Raw genomic sequence first — 19,685 nt, forward strand, 5'->3', positions numbered from 1 at the left:
TGAACACGATGACTGCTAAGGTTGGAGCACTGCAGCGTGACTTCTTCATCAGGCTGAACCTCCACAGAGTGAAACTCGAAGGCTAAGACAGAGATCCAACCTGGAACAAACATCGAGTATTAATGACATGTAGGTAAGGTTCAGTTCAACCGGATTACTGTATAGAAGTAAATGTAAGTAAATGTGAAAAGGTGATAGATGTACTTACTGAAGGTGCAGAGTAAAACTGGTTTCATGTTCATCATTGTGACAAGCACCACCTCAATGTCACTAGCTGAACTGTGCTCCAGTAAAAGTGATCTGTACGTAAAGAGGCGGGCTGTGCTTTTATATGTTCAGTGCTTTTAGGAGTACGAGTGCAAACTGACACTGAGTACGAAAAACTGGGTATCATTAAAATCCAGATTGATACCATTTTTCATGTAAGTCAAGTTTTTGACAAAAGACTAACTTTTACAAGATACATGTCAGTAAATTTATACAGTATTAAATATTCTTTGTTGTTGTATTAAAATAATTACCACAGTCATTATTTAGTTGCTGATTTTGTTACTGTTCATAAGTTTTGGTTCAGACTGTTCACTTCACATCTGTCTACAGACATGAAGTTAAGTGTAATTTCAATAAGTAAGCTCTTTAATCACTTGTTTGCTTTCCTGGTGTTTGACTGCTGGTCTGTTCTTTATCTCACCTCCACTTTCCCACACTTTAAAACTCAATGCTGAAATCATTGCTCCAGTCCAATTATCTTTTTACCCGCCTTCTTCTTCAAGTCAGTCAGCCTCCATTCTGTGTACTTGAAATCACACTGCTCATCTTTTATTCTTGCTTGCATCCTACCTTCAACACCACACTCTGGAGGGTCCTGTCCTAATTCTAAACCCCACTTTGATTTTGTTCTGCTGTAATGAGCCACAGAGTTTTACCAAATATCATCACTGAATTCACTTTATCAATATATGATGTTCAGTGTCTTCTAATGACCTGTCCTTTTTGAAATGCTGTGCACATCAGTTCCATTATTGAATTCCATGGGAGAGTCTGGAGGGTTTTCAGGGTGTGCCACAGGTGTTTGAAAAGATTTGCTTGGGGTAAAATAAGGTTTTGGGTTTTTTTTTATTTGATTTTGGTGCAGAAAAACAGCTTTGACAGTGATTTTAATCATTGACTTGGAAATGATTAAAATCACTGACCAGTAGAAGGAAAACAGTTAAACTGCCCAGGATCATACTGGATGGATTTTGTGATCTACCTAGTACAGGAAAGAAAAATAAAGGTTTTGTAGATTTAAATGTGTCTTATTGTGACACTTTCACCTGGTGTGGTTTTGACATTTAATGTCACACAAAAATGTAACAGACTAAAGGCTGTACAAATGTCACCTTACTATAACTGAGAGCAGTGAAGCGAGTTTGTGAAGTTAGGTGTGACCAGCACTCTTCAGTGCAGTGAAATAATGTGAAGGTAATTTACCACCAGCATCACGTGACCTGTATGTTTGCTTAGCACACAGGAAAAAACACACTCTTAGCAGCTCTTCTAACTAACCCAACTCAGTCCCCACTGTCTCTGAACAAATTAGCATGGCACTGTTTATGTGATGGCATGCCACATCTGGCCCGATTTTGTTTTCTATGAGCCCAGGCGCATAGAAAACAGGTCTGGCCCGGATCTGGCATCAAGCTGGCACTTCTGACTGACTGGTGTCATGGGAGGGTGTATGTCAACCAGATGTGGGCCAGGTCTGGCAATGATGGCACTTTTTATGTTCCCATTTTCCTTTTTTAGTTACAAGACCCAAATGCCATGTTGCAATACTATACTGCTATGGTAGCCAACATTTCAAATGCAGTTTTGACAGGTTTGTGAGTGTACACTTTATCCAAAACCTAGTGAGGGTTTACTCACATTTACAACTGGGTGGCTGTAGCTCGGGAGGTGGAGCAGGTCACCTACTGACCGGAAAGTTAGTGGTTTGATCCTTGGCTCCTCCAGTCTGCGTGTTGAGAGTGTGAATGTGTATGAATGTAGTTAGGAAGCACTCAGTTTAGAGAAATTGTGTGAATGTAGGATGTTGAATAGAGCACTTTGAGTAATCTGCGAGAGTAGAAAAGCACTGCATATGAATCAGTTTTGTCATGTTACTTCTGCACTATTATGTTCCGGGACCTTTTGTTATCACATGGCTTGATTAAGGTACACATTGGGCTGACATCTGGGGCCAGAGCTGAAACTGTTCTGGGCCAGCACAGGAACACCAGTGTGTCTGCAACTGGTCTTGTGCTGGCCCATGTGTGGGCCACCTCTGGCAAACCAGATCTGCTCCACCAAAGGGCCGTCATTCTTTGCGGTATGTGGGCCATGTGTAAGCACATTGTTTGGACCAGGTCTGGGCCATACCGATTTTGCTATGTGGGATAATGACCATAAAAATTTCCATGATCATATCAACCATAACTGACAGTATACACAGGCCTTATTAGTATGTATGTAAACTGATCCGATACGGGTTAAAACTGGACTGAGAGGAAAGGTTGATTCATGAAGTATTAAACAGGCAGATGTAAACAGACCTATTTGTTTCTTTGTTTTGACGCACACAAAAAACCTAAATTAGAGGATGTAAGAATTCTGAGATCAAGTCACAATACCCATACAAAAAAACTTTTGGGGGTCTCTTTAACGTCCTCTTTTTCTGTTTCAGAATACATTGTGCATTATGACTGTGTACAATAAAATGTACTGATAAAAAGTTGGTATTTTCATTGGACTGTTGCTGATATGTCAATACATGCTGTGTGCAACAACAGGAAGCAAATAATAATTCTGCTTGTCCAAAATCATATTTATTTATGAAACAATATTACGTTGATTTGCCTCAGAGTGGCCTGAGTCATTGTGACTTTGTCAACTTGCAGATGGCAAAATATGAAACTGAGATAAGCCAGCATTTCTCAGGTCACTCATTGTCCAGCTGTGAGTCTAAGGATATTTCTGAATCCCCAAACTGAAAAGAAGTTTACACTTATGAAGATGATCTCTCTGAATTTGAATTGACACAGCTTTTTGTTAGAAAAGATTTCACAGTTTTTTCTTGTAACAATATCATCAGACACATTATTCTGAAATTTTCTTAAATATATGCATATATGTAGATCAGGGGTAGGCAACTCCAGGCCTCGAGTGCCGGTGTCCTGGAGGTTTTAGATGTGTCCATGATCAATCACAGCTGATTTAAAGGGCTAAATGACTCCCCAGCATTTCTTGAAGTTCTCCAGAGGCCTGGTTATGAACTAATCATTTGATTCAGGTGTGTTAACCCAGGGTGCGATCTAAAACCTGCAGGACACCGGCACTCGAGGCCTGGAGTTGCCTACCCCTGATGTAGATTATTAGTTCAATTTTTGATTCTTTGTTAAAATTAATTTCATTTATTTTTATGAACTACATTTTGAGGTGGGTCATTCACGGACGCTTTCTGTGCTGAAATTCGAGTCCTTGTTGTTTGTTAGTACTCAGAAGTCATCTGGTCTTCATATTGTCCTGGTTCTTTGCTGTGCTCTTTGCTGAAGATGGCTTGTAGCTGAAATGTGTCCATTCATTGCACTGTAAGAAATATAATGATGTGTCTTCTTTGAGTAAATTTTTCTTGACATGCAAACTAAATTAAAGTTTTTTTACCCATATCATTCCTTGCACTACTGCTTTACCAACAGCTGATTGGATGTTCAGACTAATAAGAAGATAAATGCAAGTACTCCTAAAAATACCAATTATCATGATTGCCGGTTTAGCTTGCTGGGATGAGCAGACAACCATATGCAAGCATGGCGGAGAGCGGCCGGCCGCCTGAGTCCAACCCGTGGCCCTTTGCCGCATGTTTTCCACTTTCTCTCTCCCTCCACTTTCCTGTCACTCTTCACTGCAACTGTCTAATAAAGTCGAAAAAGGCCAAAAATACAATACATTTTAAAAAGTAGTGTCTTTTCTTAATGTGTACACTGTTACATTAGTATTGATAATAAATATAGTAAATAAATTTTAAAAATGGCTAGAATTTCAGTTAAAGAAGTCTGTGTCTGTGAAAGTTCATTTCAATCATTTCTGGCATTGACTCTGTATAATGTCACTAACTGCCCATATTTCTAATGCAGACATCTCAGCCACACAGCTCTGGCTGTAAGTACAGAAGCTCCACTTACCTGCTCTGCCAACTCTCTGTTTAAGAGTGCCAATCTGGGAAGCAGCACCCAAATACAGGAAGTCTGGATTGGGTTAGCCTCTGTTCCTATTGGTATTATCCAACAGGCAATGCAGAGTTAAGATGGTGAGAGAACCTGACCTGTCCTAACTGCATCTGTTATGCAGGTGTCTACTCTGCCTACTCTGATAAAAAGCCAGGAGCCCTGAGTAGCATTGCAGGCCTAGCATCTCCTCAGTCACACCTGTTACAGCAGCTTCCCTCTAGATCAGTTCACGTGTTAACTAACTAGGTTGAATTTAGTGCTCTGGACAGTCAGTTTCAAGTTTCTGTTACTTTTAAAGTTACTTGAGTGACCTGTGAGAGCTATTTAAACTAATGAGAGTTAATACTCAGATTTTCACCTGTACTGTTTCACAAAGGGTTAAAAAGTGAATGCCTATAATTTAGACTGTAATGGCAGGATGTTTTATTAAAGCAATTTAACAGGAGAAATACAAAAACAACTTGAAGGTTCACAGTTTAGGCAGCAGTTGATCCCTCTGGCGCTTCTGCTGGAATTTTCAACAGTGAGCATCTTAGGTCCAATCTTGAACTGATTATCTCACAGAAGACAAAAGGGAAGAACCTCGTATCTCTTCTTCACCAAACTTTTATACCTCCTCACCCTCCATCCCTCCACCCCTGGCGATTTGGACATCAAATCTTCTGAGATGACATCTCGCCTCACCCATTGTGACATCCAATCACTTTGTTAACATCTATTTACCTGATGCCCAGCTGCACCTTATCATCCTCTCTCTCTCTGACTTTTAACACATACATGATTACCAAAAATTTCACTTCATCACTTCATTACATTTTCTTCTTCTGTGTTATTCTTAACATTCAATTGCACATTCATCCAAATATTTCATTCAATTTATGAGATGTTATTAGTTTTAACTTCATTAACATTTAAATTCTGATTAATTTAATAAAAATCTAATAATAATTGTGACTGTAGGTGATGCAAATGACTGCTGAGTGGTGAGAATTGCTTTGCAGTTAGAAAATAAACCAGTCAATAATCTAAAAGGAGATGTGGAGTACGCCTCTGTTTTCTAGTCAATTTTTTTGATGTGGTGCAGAATGCTACTTTTCTTTAGATGACAATGGCTGTCAGATATGCCTCATGAGATTTTTACTGTCTGTCAGACCACAACATGCTGTCTCTTCCTGTTCACTGCAATATCCCCTTGTTATTTATCAAACTCCGCACTGGCTCCTCCTCCATGAATCACCAATCACATCGGTTTGCTGTCAGATGAAGAGATGGCAGGTGTGGTGATAGAGAGATGGCTATTAAGTTAGAATCAAAATATTAGCTCTAACTGCATATTTTTCATATGTAAGTTAATCTAAGCTGCTTATCAAATTCAGTGACACCCTGTCGACCATTCACATTGCTTTTCTAAGATTTAATGGAAGCTGTGTGAATGAGAGAGTTGACTAGTAGTATTAGTCAAAATAATAACACATAGTCAATTTATTTTCACAGTCAATTTTTTTACCTTGTGAGGTGTTGGTCTCAGGGTTTGTTTGTTTTGTTTTTTTTCCATACACTAACTGCACCTTATAAGCAGTTTGACATATAAACCTTAATTTTGAGCCGCTGTTCATCTTGTTTTGTGAGCGTACACAAAATTTGTCATTTCGTACTCATAGCAGCGTACACAACATTTGTCTCTAGCTCCCTCTGTGGCACACGCTTTCTGAGATGGAAACTCAGCCCTGCAGTGATCTTGACATCAGACTCCACATTCTGTAAATGAAAAGGGTGAAAGTTAAAGTTACTAATCTCAAGCATTACATGTTAACCTCCCAAAATCCACCAGGTCACAGATAATTCATCTATGGTTACTTGGTCAGGTCTTCCTTGAGAAAGAGGTTTTTAATCTCAATGGCATCTTCCTGGTTAAATAAAGGCTACATAAAAGAGTCGGGTTAAGTCAAATCTATTTCGAACAGCCAAACAGAAAATCTGATTACAGGACAGATGCAAAAGGAAAATATATTTTTTGAAAGGTGACAATTTTTACTATCTGAAAATGTAAATTATTCAGTGTGGCTAAACAAATGTAAATATAAACCTAGATAGATTCCTGGAGACCGATGGATGTCAAGAGATCAATGATTGAATCATTCAATATATCAATGAATCAATTGCAAGGTTAAAATAAATTACCTCCATGTGCTTCTTTCCGTCATCTTGAGCTATTTAATAGAAACACCACATCTGTCAGTTATTCACTCAAAACTGTCTCATGTTCGGTTTAAGTTTAAATAAATAAATACCTGTTTGAAAGTTCCTGATCTTGAAAACCAAACCAATGATGACCAGAAAAAGGAAAACAGTCAAACTGCCCAGGATCATACTGGATAGATTTTGTGATCCATCTAATACAAGAAAGAAAAATAAATTACATTTTATAATCTACAGAGTATACAGATTTTTTTTAACAATTGCTAAAAATAGTACATATCTTAATTCTTGTTAATGTATATGCAGACAAAAAACCCCATCTTACCTTGAACCTTTAAATTTGTTGCACCATAAACTATAAACTTTTCATTCTTTGGGTCACCACAGAAATACAGCCCAGAGTCAGATGAATCCACTTGTTTGATCTCAAGAAATAGCACAGAGGTGTTGGATGTCATGTTGAATTTGACATTTTGAAATCCTTCATAGAAAGATGCACTTTTATCAGGGCTGGTCATAGACGAGATCCTGCTGGCTTTGGGTCTGTTTGTCTTTCTGAACCAGAATAAGTGAACAGGATAACTGCTGAGGTTGGAGCACTGCAGCGTGACTTCTTCACCAGGCTGAACCTCCACATAGTTAAACTCTAAGGCTAAGACAGAGATCCAACCTGGAACAAAAACGGGTATTAATAAACTTAATATTCAATGTCCCTGTGACATGTACGTAAGGTTCAGTTCTGCTGGATTACTGTACAGAAGTAAATGTGAAAAAGTGATAGATGTACTTACTGAAGGTGTAGAGTAAAACTGGTTTCATGTTCATCATTGTGACAAGCACCACCTCAATGTCACTGACTGAACTGTGCTCCAGTAAAAGTGATCTGTACGTAAAGAGGCGGGCTGTGCTTTTATATGTACAGTTAGTCAGACTGACAGTGACGGAGAGCAAACTGACACTGAGTAAATAAAACTGGGTATCATTACAATCCTGGTTAATGAGATAATCTAGGTAATGTTGCAAGTCTGTCTACAAAAGATGTCAGCCTGAATAATTTTAAACAGTATTAGTCTTTATCTTTCTCTGAATAGGACTCCCTAAATTCTTATCAATTCCCATCCTACGCAGTAGTGCTGTTAAATAATAATAATAATGTTGATTTACCTCGGGCAAGAGGTGACCTCATTTAGATTTGTTTGACACACAGGAGCACGTATGCTCTGAGCAGCTCTTCCAACTGAACTAACTGAATCGCCTTGTCTTTAAACAAATAGTAGCATTTAACAGTTGAACCGCTTATTGATCAGGAAGAGCCCCATCATGTGGTCAACTGCAATTCACAGCACATGCAGTACTTAATAGAAACATCTATGTATGTCCCCAATAATACATTAATCCAGTCAGTCAATCATCTTGTTAAAAATAAAAATCTTTCACAATGATTCATGGCTTCTAAAAGTTTGCTAGTTTAATCAGATTGGGGCAGACAAATCATTTAGTGGGGAAAAATACTTTATTGATGAGGGCATCAAATACTCTCATTTTGTCAGATATACACAATATGTACAGATGTACTGGGCCACTGTTCTTAATCTTTAAATACAGGTATTGAAAATCTCATTGCCACTGGTGTATAAAATCAAGTACCCAGAAGTCTGCCTTTCAAACGTTTTAGAAAGAATGGGTTGTTCTGAAGAGTTCACTGAGTTTGACAGTCAGTTTGTGAAATTTCTTCCCTCCTAGATATTTCACAATGAAGAGTAAGTGGCATTACTGCAAAGTGGAAGCATCTAGGAACCAGAACAACTCAGCTACAAAGTGGCAGACCACGTAAGGTTACAGAGTGTCGGTGGCTGGGTGTATCACCTCCACCTCAGCCTAATGTGTAAAAGCTGCTGATGCTCTGCTTACTCAGTGACTGAAGAGTTCCAACCTCCTGTGGCATTAACATCAGCAAAAACTAAACAAAACAATGCACCGATATATTCATGGCATGGCTGAGGAGCTCCTGTAGGTTTAAGGTGGCCCAGTTACTTTGTCTGTATACTGTATATCCTGTACAAGGTGTCTGATCACAACAGCCACATAGCAGCAAACTGCAGCATTTGATTCCAAGAGGTAATGCTTCTATTTCAGTAGTTATAATGTCCATAGGGGGAGGGTGGAAGGCTGGGAGTGAAGCAAGATCCAAGGTTGTCAGCTGAGAGACACTTTAATCTGTTATTAATATCCCCATGTTTTTGATTACTGTTTTTGTTTATACAACGTCTTTTTTTTTTAAAATAAAAAGTTAGAAGAAGTTAGACTTTCTCTGTGTATTCTTGTGTCTATTTTTCATTTAAAGAGTAAATATAGGAGGCATGTCAGGAATACTCAGCCTTGGGAAGAGCACACATAGAAACACTAGTATAGTGCAGGGAGTGATTGCCTGAATGTCAGACTTCAACATCAGTCTCTCCAGAGCCTGACAACTTCCTGCTGGAGTTTCCCATCTCAGACTCTCCTTGACCTTCTTTGAGGAGTAGCTCACACTGCCATTCATATTGTTTACCCCAAATTCATGTCACAGTTGGTGACCATATAGAAATACAGCTGCCCCCCCCCCCGTATTTTGTTGAATTAAAATTGTGTATACATGATGAATGTTGTTCTTGTATCACCATTTATATTTCTCTACTTGACTCACTGATATTTTCACTGGTAAGATCCATTTGTAAAGCATTTTTTCTAAGACTTTTAAATACAAGCAGCATTTTGTTGTAAACCATCATGTGTGTAAATATATCCTTTGTGCTATGTGACTACCTGATTAGATATTTCTGTTAACTAGCAGTTCAACAGGCCTACTAACAAAGTATGCTAACAATAAAGACATTACAGAATATCTATTTATAAACTCCATTTTGATACTAGAATATTAAAATACAGTTTAACTACTCCTTGTATAATTCCTACAGTGGTTTCAACCTTTATGTTCAATGGCACTGCATGACCATAACCACAATCATTTTAAGACAGTCATGGCGGTCAGAAGATTATGACCTAAAAAACAAATGCTTGCAAGACAGCCCTGTGATATTTTCCGTGGTATTCAGGCCACAGAGTTTTGTCTCTTCCTGTTCAACATATCTCACACACCTTTATGCCCCTCTCACTATTAAACTAAAGCAGAGCCTCACTAACTCTCAATACAAAAAATAGTCTGCATTATTTATCAGTCTACACTAACCCCTCCATTACCTACCGATCACAATGGTTTGCTCTCAGATAAAGTCATAGCAGCTGTGGTGGGAGACGGAGAGATAGCTAGAAAGTGAGAAATTATTAGCAGTTACTGCACATTTTTGTATAAATCTTTATTATAAAAAGTGTTTTTTCTTCAAGGTGGTTGTAAAGATTTACATACACCAACTGTACAGAACATCACAAGTAGATAAATATGATAGCTTTCACTTTGGGTTGGCGTTCCTGTTATTTTGTGAATCTCGTAGCAGCGTATAAAACATTTGACTCCAGCTCCCTCTGTGGTGCAGGGCTTCTCATGTTTGTTCTGGTATAGAAACTCAGTGCTGCATAGTTCATGGCATCAGACTCTGCATTCTGTAATGGAAAATGTTTAAAGTCACTAATCTCAAAGCATTAAATGTTAACCTGTTGACATCCACCAGGTCACAGGCAGTCGATCATAGGATAGAGCTGTGATTAGTATAAGATTGACATCCAACTGCTATTTATTGAAATTTAATTTAATTTAATTTAATTTGCAACGCCCAAATGGGATAGATGGAAATATGGTAACATTTTCTGCATTTTCAGCATGCAGCTCAAAATATTAAACCATGACTTAGATGGATTGCTGTTGACTGATGGAAGCTAACAGTTTAAATAACTGAATCAGACAATATATCAATAAATCAACTGGAATCCAAGGTTAAAATAGATTACCTCACTATGTGGCAAATTCTGCATCTCGTCATGAGCTAAATGACAGAAACAGTACATCTATCAGTTCTTTACTCAAAACCTTTGCATTTTCAGTTTAAATTCACACAAATAAATACCTGTATGAAGTTTCCTGATGCGAACAACCAGACCAATGATGATCAATAAAAGGAAAGCAATTAAACTGCCGAGGATCACAGTTGATAGACTGGTTAATCCATCTTCTAAAAGAACGTCAACTGAAAAAAAGAAATAGTACATATAGGATATTCTGCCTTTTTCACAATTAATCAAATATGGAACTAAAAGAACAATCTTACCTTGAACCTTCAAATATGTTGCAGTGAAAACACTTGGCCGTCCCATGTGCAACTCTCCACAAAAATATAACCCAGAGTCAGATGGATCCACTTGTTTGATTTCGAGAAATAGCACAGAGGTGTTGGATATCATGTTAAATTTAGTATATTGAAATCCATCACAGAAGGTAGCATGACTATTAGCAGTCGACATAAAAGAGATGCGACTGGCATTGAGTCTGTCGGCCAGCCTGAACCAGAATATGTAGGTTGCAAAACTGCTGAAGTTGGAGCACTGCAGTGTGATTTGTTGTCCAGGCTCAACCGCCACAGTGTAAAATTGTGCAAGTGAAACAGATATCCAGCCTGAAACAATCAACAAGTATTCATAAAAGACAAATTTTCAAAGAATGAAGCAACACCTAAAACTTATGTTGTCAATAAACTTTTGTAAATTTAATTTAATGGCAATAACAAATTGCAACTAACTACTGATAAAAAACAGATAGGTGTACTTACTGAGAGTATAGAGTAAAAATGATATCAAGTTGAAGTTCACCATTGTGCACACGGCCACTGCAACGGCACTAACTGAATGGTGCTCCAGCAAAAGTGATCTCTAGACAAAGAGGTGGGCTGTTCTTATATGTGTAGACTGACTGCAGACCAACTGCACCTCTGCTTATAGAAAAGTGGAGCAACAAAATTTCAAGCTAGCTAGCTGGATAGCCGGATAGCTCCTGAAGTTAAAAGTTTATATTCAGGTTAGTATTTTAGAAACAGATGTGCAATAAGAAATCCAGTTCCTTCATAAATTGCAGGCTGGCGTGCATGTGCACAAATAACACAAGTAAATTAACAACATGATTATATATTTAGTGGATATCTAACCTCTATAAAAGTGATAATTAATTGACAGCAATGGAATGATACCAGTATAAGTTTAACCTTGCTATAGCAGAGGGTGATGTGAGTTTATGCAAGTCTTAAGTCAGTTAAGTGTGATCAGTACTCAGGATGCTGTGAAACAATGTAAGGCTGACTTACCACCAGTGTGAAGTGATGTCAACAAGTTTTGTTTAGTGTGAAGGAATAAATTCACTGAGCAGCTTTTCCAGATGAACTGACTGAATCAATCTCCTGAGCAAATGAGTAGAATCAGCAATAAAATTGAGACACCTTACAGACCATGAAAAACCCAATTTTCAGGTTAACTGTGTCTCTATTTATGCATGAATCCAATCAGCCAATCACTGGATGGAAAAAAAAAGAACTTCATTAACTTTGACCTTGGCATGATTGTTGGTGGCAGACACATAAGTTCTGGTTATAAACTGAAAACACCCAACCACAAGGGGTCACACAAACACCCTCATTCAGGAGGTTGAATATTTCCAATATACCCTCATGTTTTTCTTGATAGAGTATACAAGATGGGCATCCCTATATTATTAGGAAGCTGCACTGACTGTCAAACATACAGATGACATATACCTTCAGTGGTGTTTGTGTAAGGCCCACAGTATAATCAAGACTCACAGACATCTGGCACAAAACACTCCCGGACCACATGTAAATGTGTACAATTTCATCACTTTAGTTATTTTTTGTCATGTGACAATTTCTGATGCAGACTTTTTGTCTCATCAAACACACTTCATTGCAATTTTGACTCTGTGCTAACTTGCGCATGACAAATAAAAATGAACTGAACCTGCAAAACCTGAGACACCTTACAGACCATGAAAAACCTAATTTTTGCGTCTGTATGTCTCTTTATTGATGCGTCCAATCAGACAATGATTGGATGGGAAAAAAAACCCCTCACCTTCACTAACTTTGATCTTGGCATGATTGTTGGTGGCAGAACAATTCGTTCTGGTTAAAAACAAAAAAGACCCGACCACAACAGGTAAATCAACACCTTTACTGAACAGGATGAATATTTCCAATATATCCTCACGGTTTTCTTGATAGAGTATACAAGATGGGCATGTCGAGATTATTACGAAGCTGCACTGACTATCAAAAAGACTGATAACATATACCTTCAATGGTGTTTGTGCCACAGTACAGTGGAACCCCGACTTATGAAATGAATTCGTTCCCGAGGGTCTTTCGTAAGTCGAAAATTTTCGTAAGTCGAAGCACCCATCGTGCCTTTTGAGTGAACGATAGGCTATAGGCTAATTGCTAACAGCAACAACAATACGTCGTTCAAGTGGAACAGCGAAGCGCAAGTACGAAAGCCAAGGGGGTTGTCACATGATTCGGAAGGCATTGTGGGCATTGTGGGCTCTGCCAATCAGAGCCAGCGGATTTCATTACGTGGGCATTTTGCTGTAACACGGGCAGAAATATTGCCATTAAGTGCCTTCGTAACTTGAAGTTTTCGTTAAATGGGATATTCGTAAGTGGGGGTTCCACTGTATAATCAAAAATCATAGAAATGCAGCAAAAAACACTAATTACCCCACTAATTACAGATAGTGTTGTTTGGTACCTCAGTGAAACTTGTGCAATAATGTACAGATGGGAGTTAAAAATTAAACAACTTATTTACCATAATATAACATCAGTATTTAAATACTTCATACCTCAACCCCTCACTATGGGTAATTTCAATTCAATTTTGTTCATATAGCACCAAATCACAACAACAGTCACCTCAAGGTGCTTTATATTGCGCAGTAGATCGTACAATGATAGATACAGAGAAAAACCCGTAATAAAATAACAACATTTTATTTTCTTCCTCATCGAAATCCATGTAAAACAATGAAGTCTGCTGTAACAAGACCCTAAGCTAGCCAGATGTGATTGATTAATAAATAAATATATAAGGGAATTAGAAATACAAAAAATGTGTAATTACTTTAGGGTTGAATGGATCATGAATGCACACGGAGAACCGGGTGGGTTGCTGGTTGTGCAGAGCAGCAGCTGAAAAGTAGCTCTGAGAAGAGAGTACAGAGTGTAAAGAATTAAGCCGAGCAAATAAAGAACGACAATCAGACAGGTTTCAAAACTGAGAAGGTAAAGGGTTGTGGACTGAGGCGGAGTGGTGTGGTCTCTGAATTAGAAGCCGCAGGTTCAGTGAGTGAAGGCAGATGTTGGTGAGATGATACATTTTGACTGCTCGCTTTTTCAATAATACAGTAATTACAATCTCTCTTTTTTTGTTACTGTAACTGATGTATTTAAAATGTTTTTATGTTTTTGTGGTCAGCTGTAAGATCAGCTTTATAAAACTCTTACCTTGAACCTTTAGTTAGATTCTCCTGACAGTGATTCCCATTATTGTACTCTACACAGAAATACAGACCTGATTCAGAAGCATCCTCTTACTTAACTTTGAGATACACAGAGCAGTGTTTAATGTTAAATTTGGCATTTAAAAAAATCCATTACAGAAAGAAACACTGTTATCAGGTGAACTAATGTTGGTGCATTGTTGTATGACTTCTCCATGAAACGATGAGACTGAGACCTGATAATTCTACAAGTATCAAACAATACACCAAATATAAAAGAAATTCCAAGTATTCATTGGTGTTTGTTGTATTGAAGAGATGTTAACGGTTGTATCGAAGAAAACAGCTGGACTTACAGAGAAATGCAGTTATCAGGCTTATCGTGATGCGCGCTGTAGGACTGCAGCTCTGAACTGTGCTCCAGTAACAGTGTAGGTAAGTAAAGGGGCAGCCTGTTTCTGATTGGTCAAACAAAAAGTATAAATACTACAGAAAAATAAGCAGCACAACCACAAAGAGAATGAAATGTATGTGAGAATGTAATGGTTCACTGTGATTATGGCCACTTAGACAACCAAAGAAAGTGTTGAAAGTACTGTATGTGTCAATAGTTTGTGTGTTAAGTTCATTTAAGTTCATGTCAGACAACACACCTGTTAACATGTAATGTGTACCTCACTCAGTGTTGATAACTTTATTATAACTTTGACAATAAATACATAACAAAACTTGTCAATGTGCTGTCTGTTCTCTTTTCCATTAAAATGGAAAAACTGTCTCGGGTCAGCTACATTTCTCAACTCTTAAACTGTTGAGTTGAACCTCTTAGCCGTTACTCACTCTAGCCTTAGATTTCTAATTTCTAAGCTGACAGCAGAGGGACTGGATATGATCCCGAGCAACAGTCACAGCCATAGAGGTTTTTATTTCAGAGGCAGAGTAAATCATTTACTATTCAGAAGGTTGGTGACTCCTCCAAACTTCATGTTGTCGGGGTGTAAATGTTTGTTTTTAGAGGCAAAGAATAAAATACTGTATGAATGTGTGAGTGTGGCCTGTTGTAAAATGTGCTTTTATGTTTTTATCTGCTTTTGGGGCTAAATCAGTTTCCCTTTTTGTAAGCTCAAAATAAATAAAAGAAAACTACATCAAAGAGTTTTGATGTATTTGGCTGATGTTTAAGTTTTGCAGTATGATCAAGTTGTGAAACAAAGCCTGATGTTGTTTATGTGCCTAAGGAGCCTGGGCTCACTTCAGCAAAGGCCCCATCCCGACATCCTCTTAGAGATATTTTCTTTTTTTAATGAATTCAAAATAACACTTAAATTAAACAAGACTAAATGTGTTTGCTTGAAAAAGCTAAAAGCAACATTTATGAAATTATCAAAGTAGTTCTCACAGCAAGGAGATTAAACTGCTGAACCTGCATGCATTTCTCCTTGTTTAGAGATATTTACCAGAAGTATCAATAGCAATACCCCCCCCCCACCCCCAAAAGCCCCATTTGTTATGAGGATCATTTATTTATTTGAAACCGTAGGCTGTTTCTACTGTGATAATTTTATGAATTCATCCTGCAGTGTGCTGGTCTCTGCTGATAGAAGTCAGTGGAACTCACCCAGATATCTCTCTATGAAAATATTTATTTAATTATCTTTTAAATCTCAAGGTTTAAGTTAATCGATTGTCTATATTGTTTTCAGAGTCCACAGCAGAAATAGTGAGAGATTGGGTAGTTTCTTTATATACATGTGCATGTGTATAAAAAAAAAAAAAAAAAAAAACGTGTGCACAAAATCGAATCCTTGCTTCTCACCAGCTGTTGAAACTGTTACCAAAACCTCAGTTTGCCATGGTCACGTTAAATGATTTGTTTAGAACCACACTTCAGTTCACTTTAGTTTTATTTATATAGCTCTGAATCACATCGGCCTGTATCACAAACTTTTAGAAATAAATAGACGTGAACCCCCGTCATATAGACAGCTGAGATGAACAGTGGACTGACAGGCTACGTTCACTGCTAACGAAAACTGGCCAGAGTGTTTGAGGTGACTCTGGGGTAAAAACACAAAATACTGCAAAATATTACATTGACACAGAACTGTTTTATATTCCTGATTTATTGCTAACTGTAGATATTATTTAAGTTAAAATATAGTGCGGGCAAGAATGTTTTTTCTTGCACAAAGACAAATTAGGATGTCCAGTGCATAATGAAAAGCAAAAGTAACAACTCCACCCACAGATGTCTCACAAACAGCAGGGGGAAACGTCATTCGTTCCACTCTGAGCAGCAAATCACTTCCCTCCTGAACCTATGTGGTGGCAGCATACACATCAGTTGCCTGTGGCCCTGATGAGAGACAAAAGAGTATTTTGTCTCTTCCTGTTGAACACATCTCACATACACCTTTATGCCCCTCTCACTATTACATTAAAGCATAGCCTCACTCACTCTCAATACAAAATAGTCTGCATTATTTATCAGTCTTCACTAACTCCTCCTCCATTACCTACCATCTAAAATGGTTTGCTGTCAGATGAAGGGGTAACAGCTGTGGTGAGAGAGGGAGCAATAGCTAGAAAATCAGAAAGTATTAGCAGTTACAGCACATTTTGTATAAATCTTTATTAGAAAAAACGTTTTTTTGTTCAAGGTGGTTGTAAAGATTTACATACACCAACTGTACAGAACTCTACAAACAGAAAATAACAGAAATATGATAGCTTTCACTTTGTGCTGATGTTCCTGTTATTTTGTGAGTCTATCTCGTAGCAGCGTACAAAACATTTGGCTCCAGCTCCCTCTGTGGTGCAGGCCTTCTCATGTTTGTTCTGGTATGGAAACTCAGTGCTGCATAGTTCATGGCATCAGAGTTTGCATTCTGTAATAGAAAATGTTTAAAGTCACTAATTTCAAAGCATTACATGTTAACCTGCTGACATCCACCAGGTCACAAGCAGTCGATCTATGGATAGAGGCGTGCTTACTATAACATTCAACTGGTATTTATTGAAATTTAATCTATTGGCAACGCCCAAATGGGAGAGATGGAAATATGATAACATTTTCTGTTTTCTGCATTTTCAGCATAGCCAAAAAATAATAAACCCTAACTTAGATGAATTGCTGTTGACCGATGGAAGCTAACAGTTTAAATAACTGAATCAGACAATATATCAATAAATCAACTGGAATCCAGGGTTAAAATAGATTACCTCACTGTGTGGCAAATTCTGCATCTCGTCATGAGCTAAATGACAGAAACAGTACATCTATCAGTTCTTCACTCAAAACCTTATTGCAATTTCATTTTAAATTCAAACACATAAATACCTGTATGAAGTTTCCTGATGCTAACAACCAGACCAATAATGACCAGTAGAAGAAAAACAGTTAAACTGCCGAGGATCACAGTTGATAGATTGGTTAATCCATCTTCTAAAAGAACTTCAACTGAAAATAAAGTAGCACATATAGGATATTCTGCCTTTTGACAATTACTCAAAAGTTAAAGTTAAAGGAAAATCTTACCTTGAACCTTCAAATATGTTGCAGTGAAAACCTTTGGCCGTCCCATGTGCAACTCTCCACAGAAATATAACCCAGAGTCAGATGGATCCACTTGTTTGATTTCGAGAAATACCACAGAGGTGTTGGATGTCATGTTAAATTTAGTATCTTGAAATCCGTCACGGAAGGTAACACGACTATTAGCAGTCGACATAAAAGAGATGCGACTGGCATTGAGTCTGTCGGCCAGTCTGAACCAGAATATGTGGGTTGCAAAACTGCTGAAGTTGGAGCACTGCAGTGTGATTTCTTGTCCAGGCTCAACCGCCACAGTGTAAAACTGTGCGACTGAAACAGATATCCAGCCTGAAACAATCAACAAGTATTCATAAAAGACAAATTTCCAAAGAACGAAGCAACACCTAAAATTTATGTTGTCAATAAACTTTTGTAAATTTCATTTAATGGCAACAACAAATTGCAACTAACTACTGATAAAAAACGGATAGGTGTACTTACTGAGAGTATAGAGTAAAAATGATATCAAGTTTAAGTTCACCATTGTGCACACGGCCACTGCAGTGGCACTAACTGAATGGTGCTCCAGCAAAAGTGATCTCTAGACAAAGAGGTGGGCTGTTCTTATATGTGTAGACTGACTGCAGACCAACTGCACCTCTGCTTGTAGAAAAGCGCAGCAACAAAAATCAGATATTATCGCTTGTTTGTTAGGTTTGTTTGTTAGACAGTCTCCGTAATGCTTTTGTAAACCTTTCCATAACACTGGCACATTAAGTTTGTCTTTGATTTTTATATCTGTTTGCAGGACATGGCGACGGCTACTGACTTTAAAGTCTATGTGATTACGTTTTGACTAAACCAGCATCTAGCTAGCTAGCTAGCTAGCTAACTAGATAGCTCCTGCAGTTAAAAGTTTATATTCAGGTTAGTATTTTAGAAACAGTCATGCAATAAGAAAGCCAGTTGCTTCATAAATTGCAGGCTGGTGTGCATGTGCACATCATACAAATTAACAACATGGTTATATATTTAGTGGATATCTAACCTCTATAAAAGTGATAATTAATTGACAGCAATGGAATGATACCAGTATAAGTTTAACCTTGCTATAGCAGAGGGTGATATGAGTTTATGCAAGTCTTAAGTCAGTTAAGTGTGATCAGTACTCAAGATGCTGTGAAACAATGTAAGGCTGACTTACCACCAGTGTGAAGTGATGTCAACAAGTTTTGTTTAGTGTGAAGGAATAAATTCACTGAGCAGCTTTTCCAGATGAACTGACTGAATCAATCTCCTGAACAAATGAGTAGAATCAACAATAAAACTGAGACACCTTACAGACCATGACAAACCCAATTTTCAGGTCAACTGTGTCTCTATTTATGCATGAATCCAATCAGCCAATCACTGGATGGAAAAAAAAAATCAACTTCATTAACTTTGACCTTGGCATGATTGTTGGTGGCAGACACATTAGTTCTGTTTAAAAACAGAAAACACCCAACCACAAGGGGTTACACAAATACCCTTATTCAGGAGGTTGAATATTTCCAATATACCCTCATGTTTTTCTTGATAGAGTATACAAGATGGGCATCCCTATATTATTAGGAAGCTGCACTGACTGTCAAACATACAGATAACATATACCTTCAATGGCGTTTGTGTAAGGACCACAGTATAATCAAGACTCACAGACATCTAGCACAAAACACTCCCGCACCACATGTAAATGTGTACAATTTCATCACTTTAGTTATTTTTTATCATGTGACAATTTCTGATGCAGACTTTTTGTCTCATCAAACACACTTCATTGCAATTTTGACTCTGAGCTTACTTGCGCATGACAAATAAAATTGAACTGAACCTGCCAACATGTTGCTGACACTTTCTACCTCAGACCAATAGACCAGGCTGGAAGTTTAGCTCACATCCTTCATTCTTCACCTTACCTGTTCAGCTCTCCAGCCTCATCTGTCCAGCCTTATTTCACCACTCAGCATATTGCATGTATATGCGTATTGCATATAGAAAAGTTAAACCCAGCGACTTTTGCCTCAATTCCCTATCAACAGCTCCAAGGTCTACACCACATTGCCCCAAAAGTTATACAACCTCCAGTGTCAGAACCCAGGTTCCAGCATCTGTTCCTGCACCGGAACTGCCAGCCTCCTCCTCATCCATTTGCTTCCACTTTCACTGG

At 38.0% G+C, this 19,685-nt stretch overlaps 1 protein-coding gene across 1 annotated transcript; it reads right to left on the minus strand.

Annotated features, from left to right (window-relative positions):
* Positions 1–5,891: 5,891 nt before the first annotated feature.
* Positions 5,892–11,249, minus strand: LOC116333741. The gene is made up of 5 exons (XM_039599395.1): positions 11,207–11,249; positions 10,709–11,053; positions 10,508–10,612; positions 10,392–10,426; positions 5,892–6,005 (listed from the first exon to the last, which is right to left on the minus strand). Exons 1-5 carry the CDS (start codon positions 11,247–11,249, stop codon positions 5,892–5,894), a joined length of 642 nt encoding a protein of 213 aa, XP_039455329.1.
* Positions 11,250–19,685: the final 8,436 nt, after the last annotated feature.

This window comes from Oreochromis aureus, linkage group 3 (assembly GCF_013358895.1).
Source record: "Oreochromis aureus strain Israel breed Guangdong linkage group 3, ZZ_aureus, whole genome shotgun sequence".
In the NCBI taxonomy this organism is placed as follows: domain Eukaryota; kingdom Metazoa; phylum Chordata; class Actinopteri; order Cichliformes; family Cichlidae; genus Oreochromis; species Oreochromis aureus.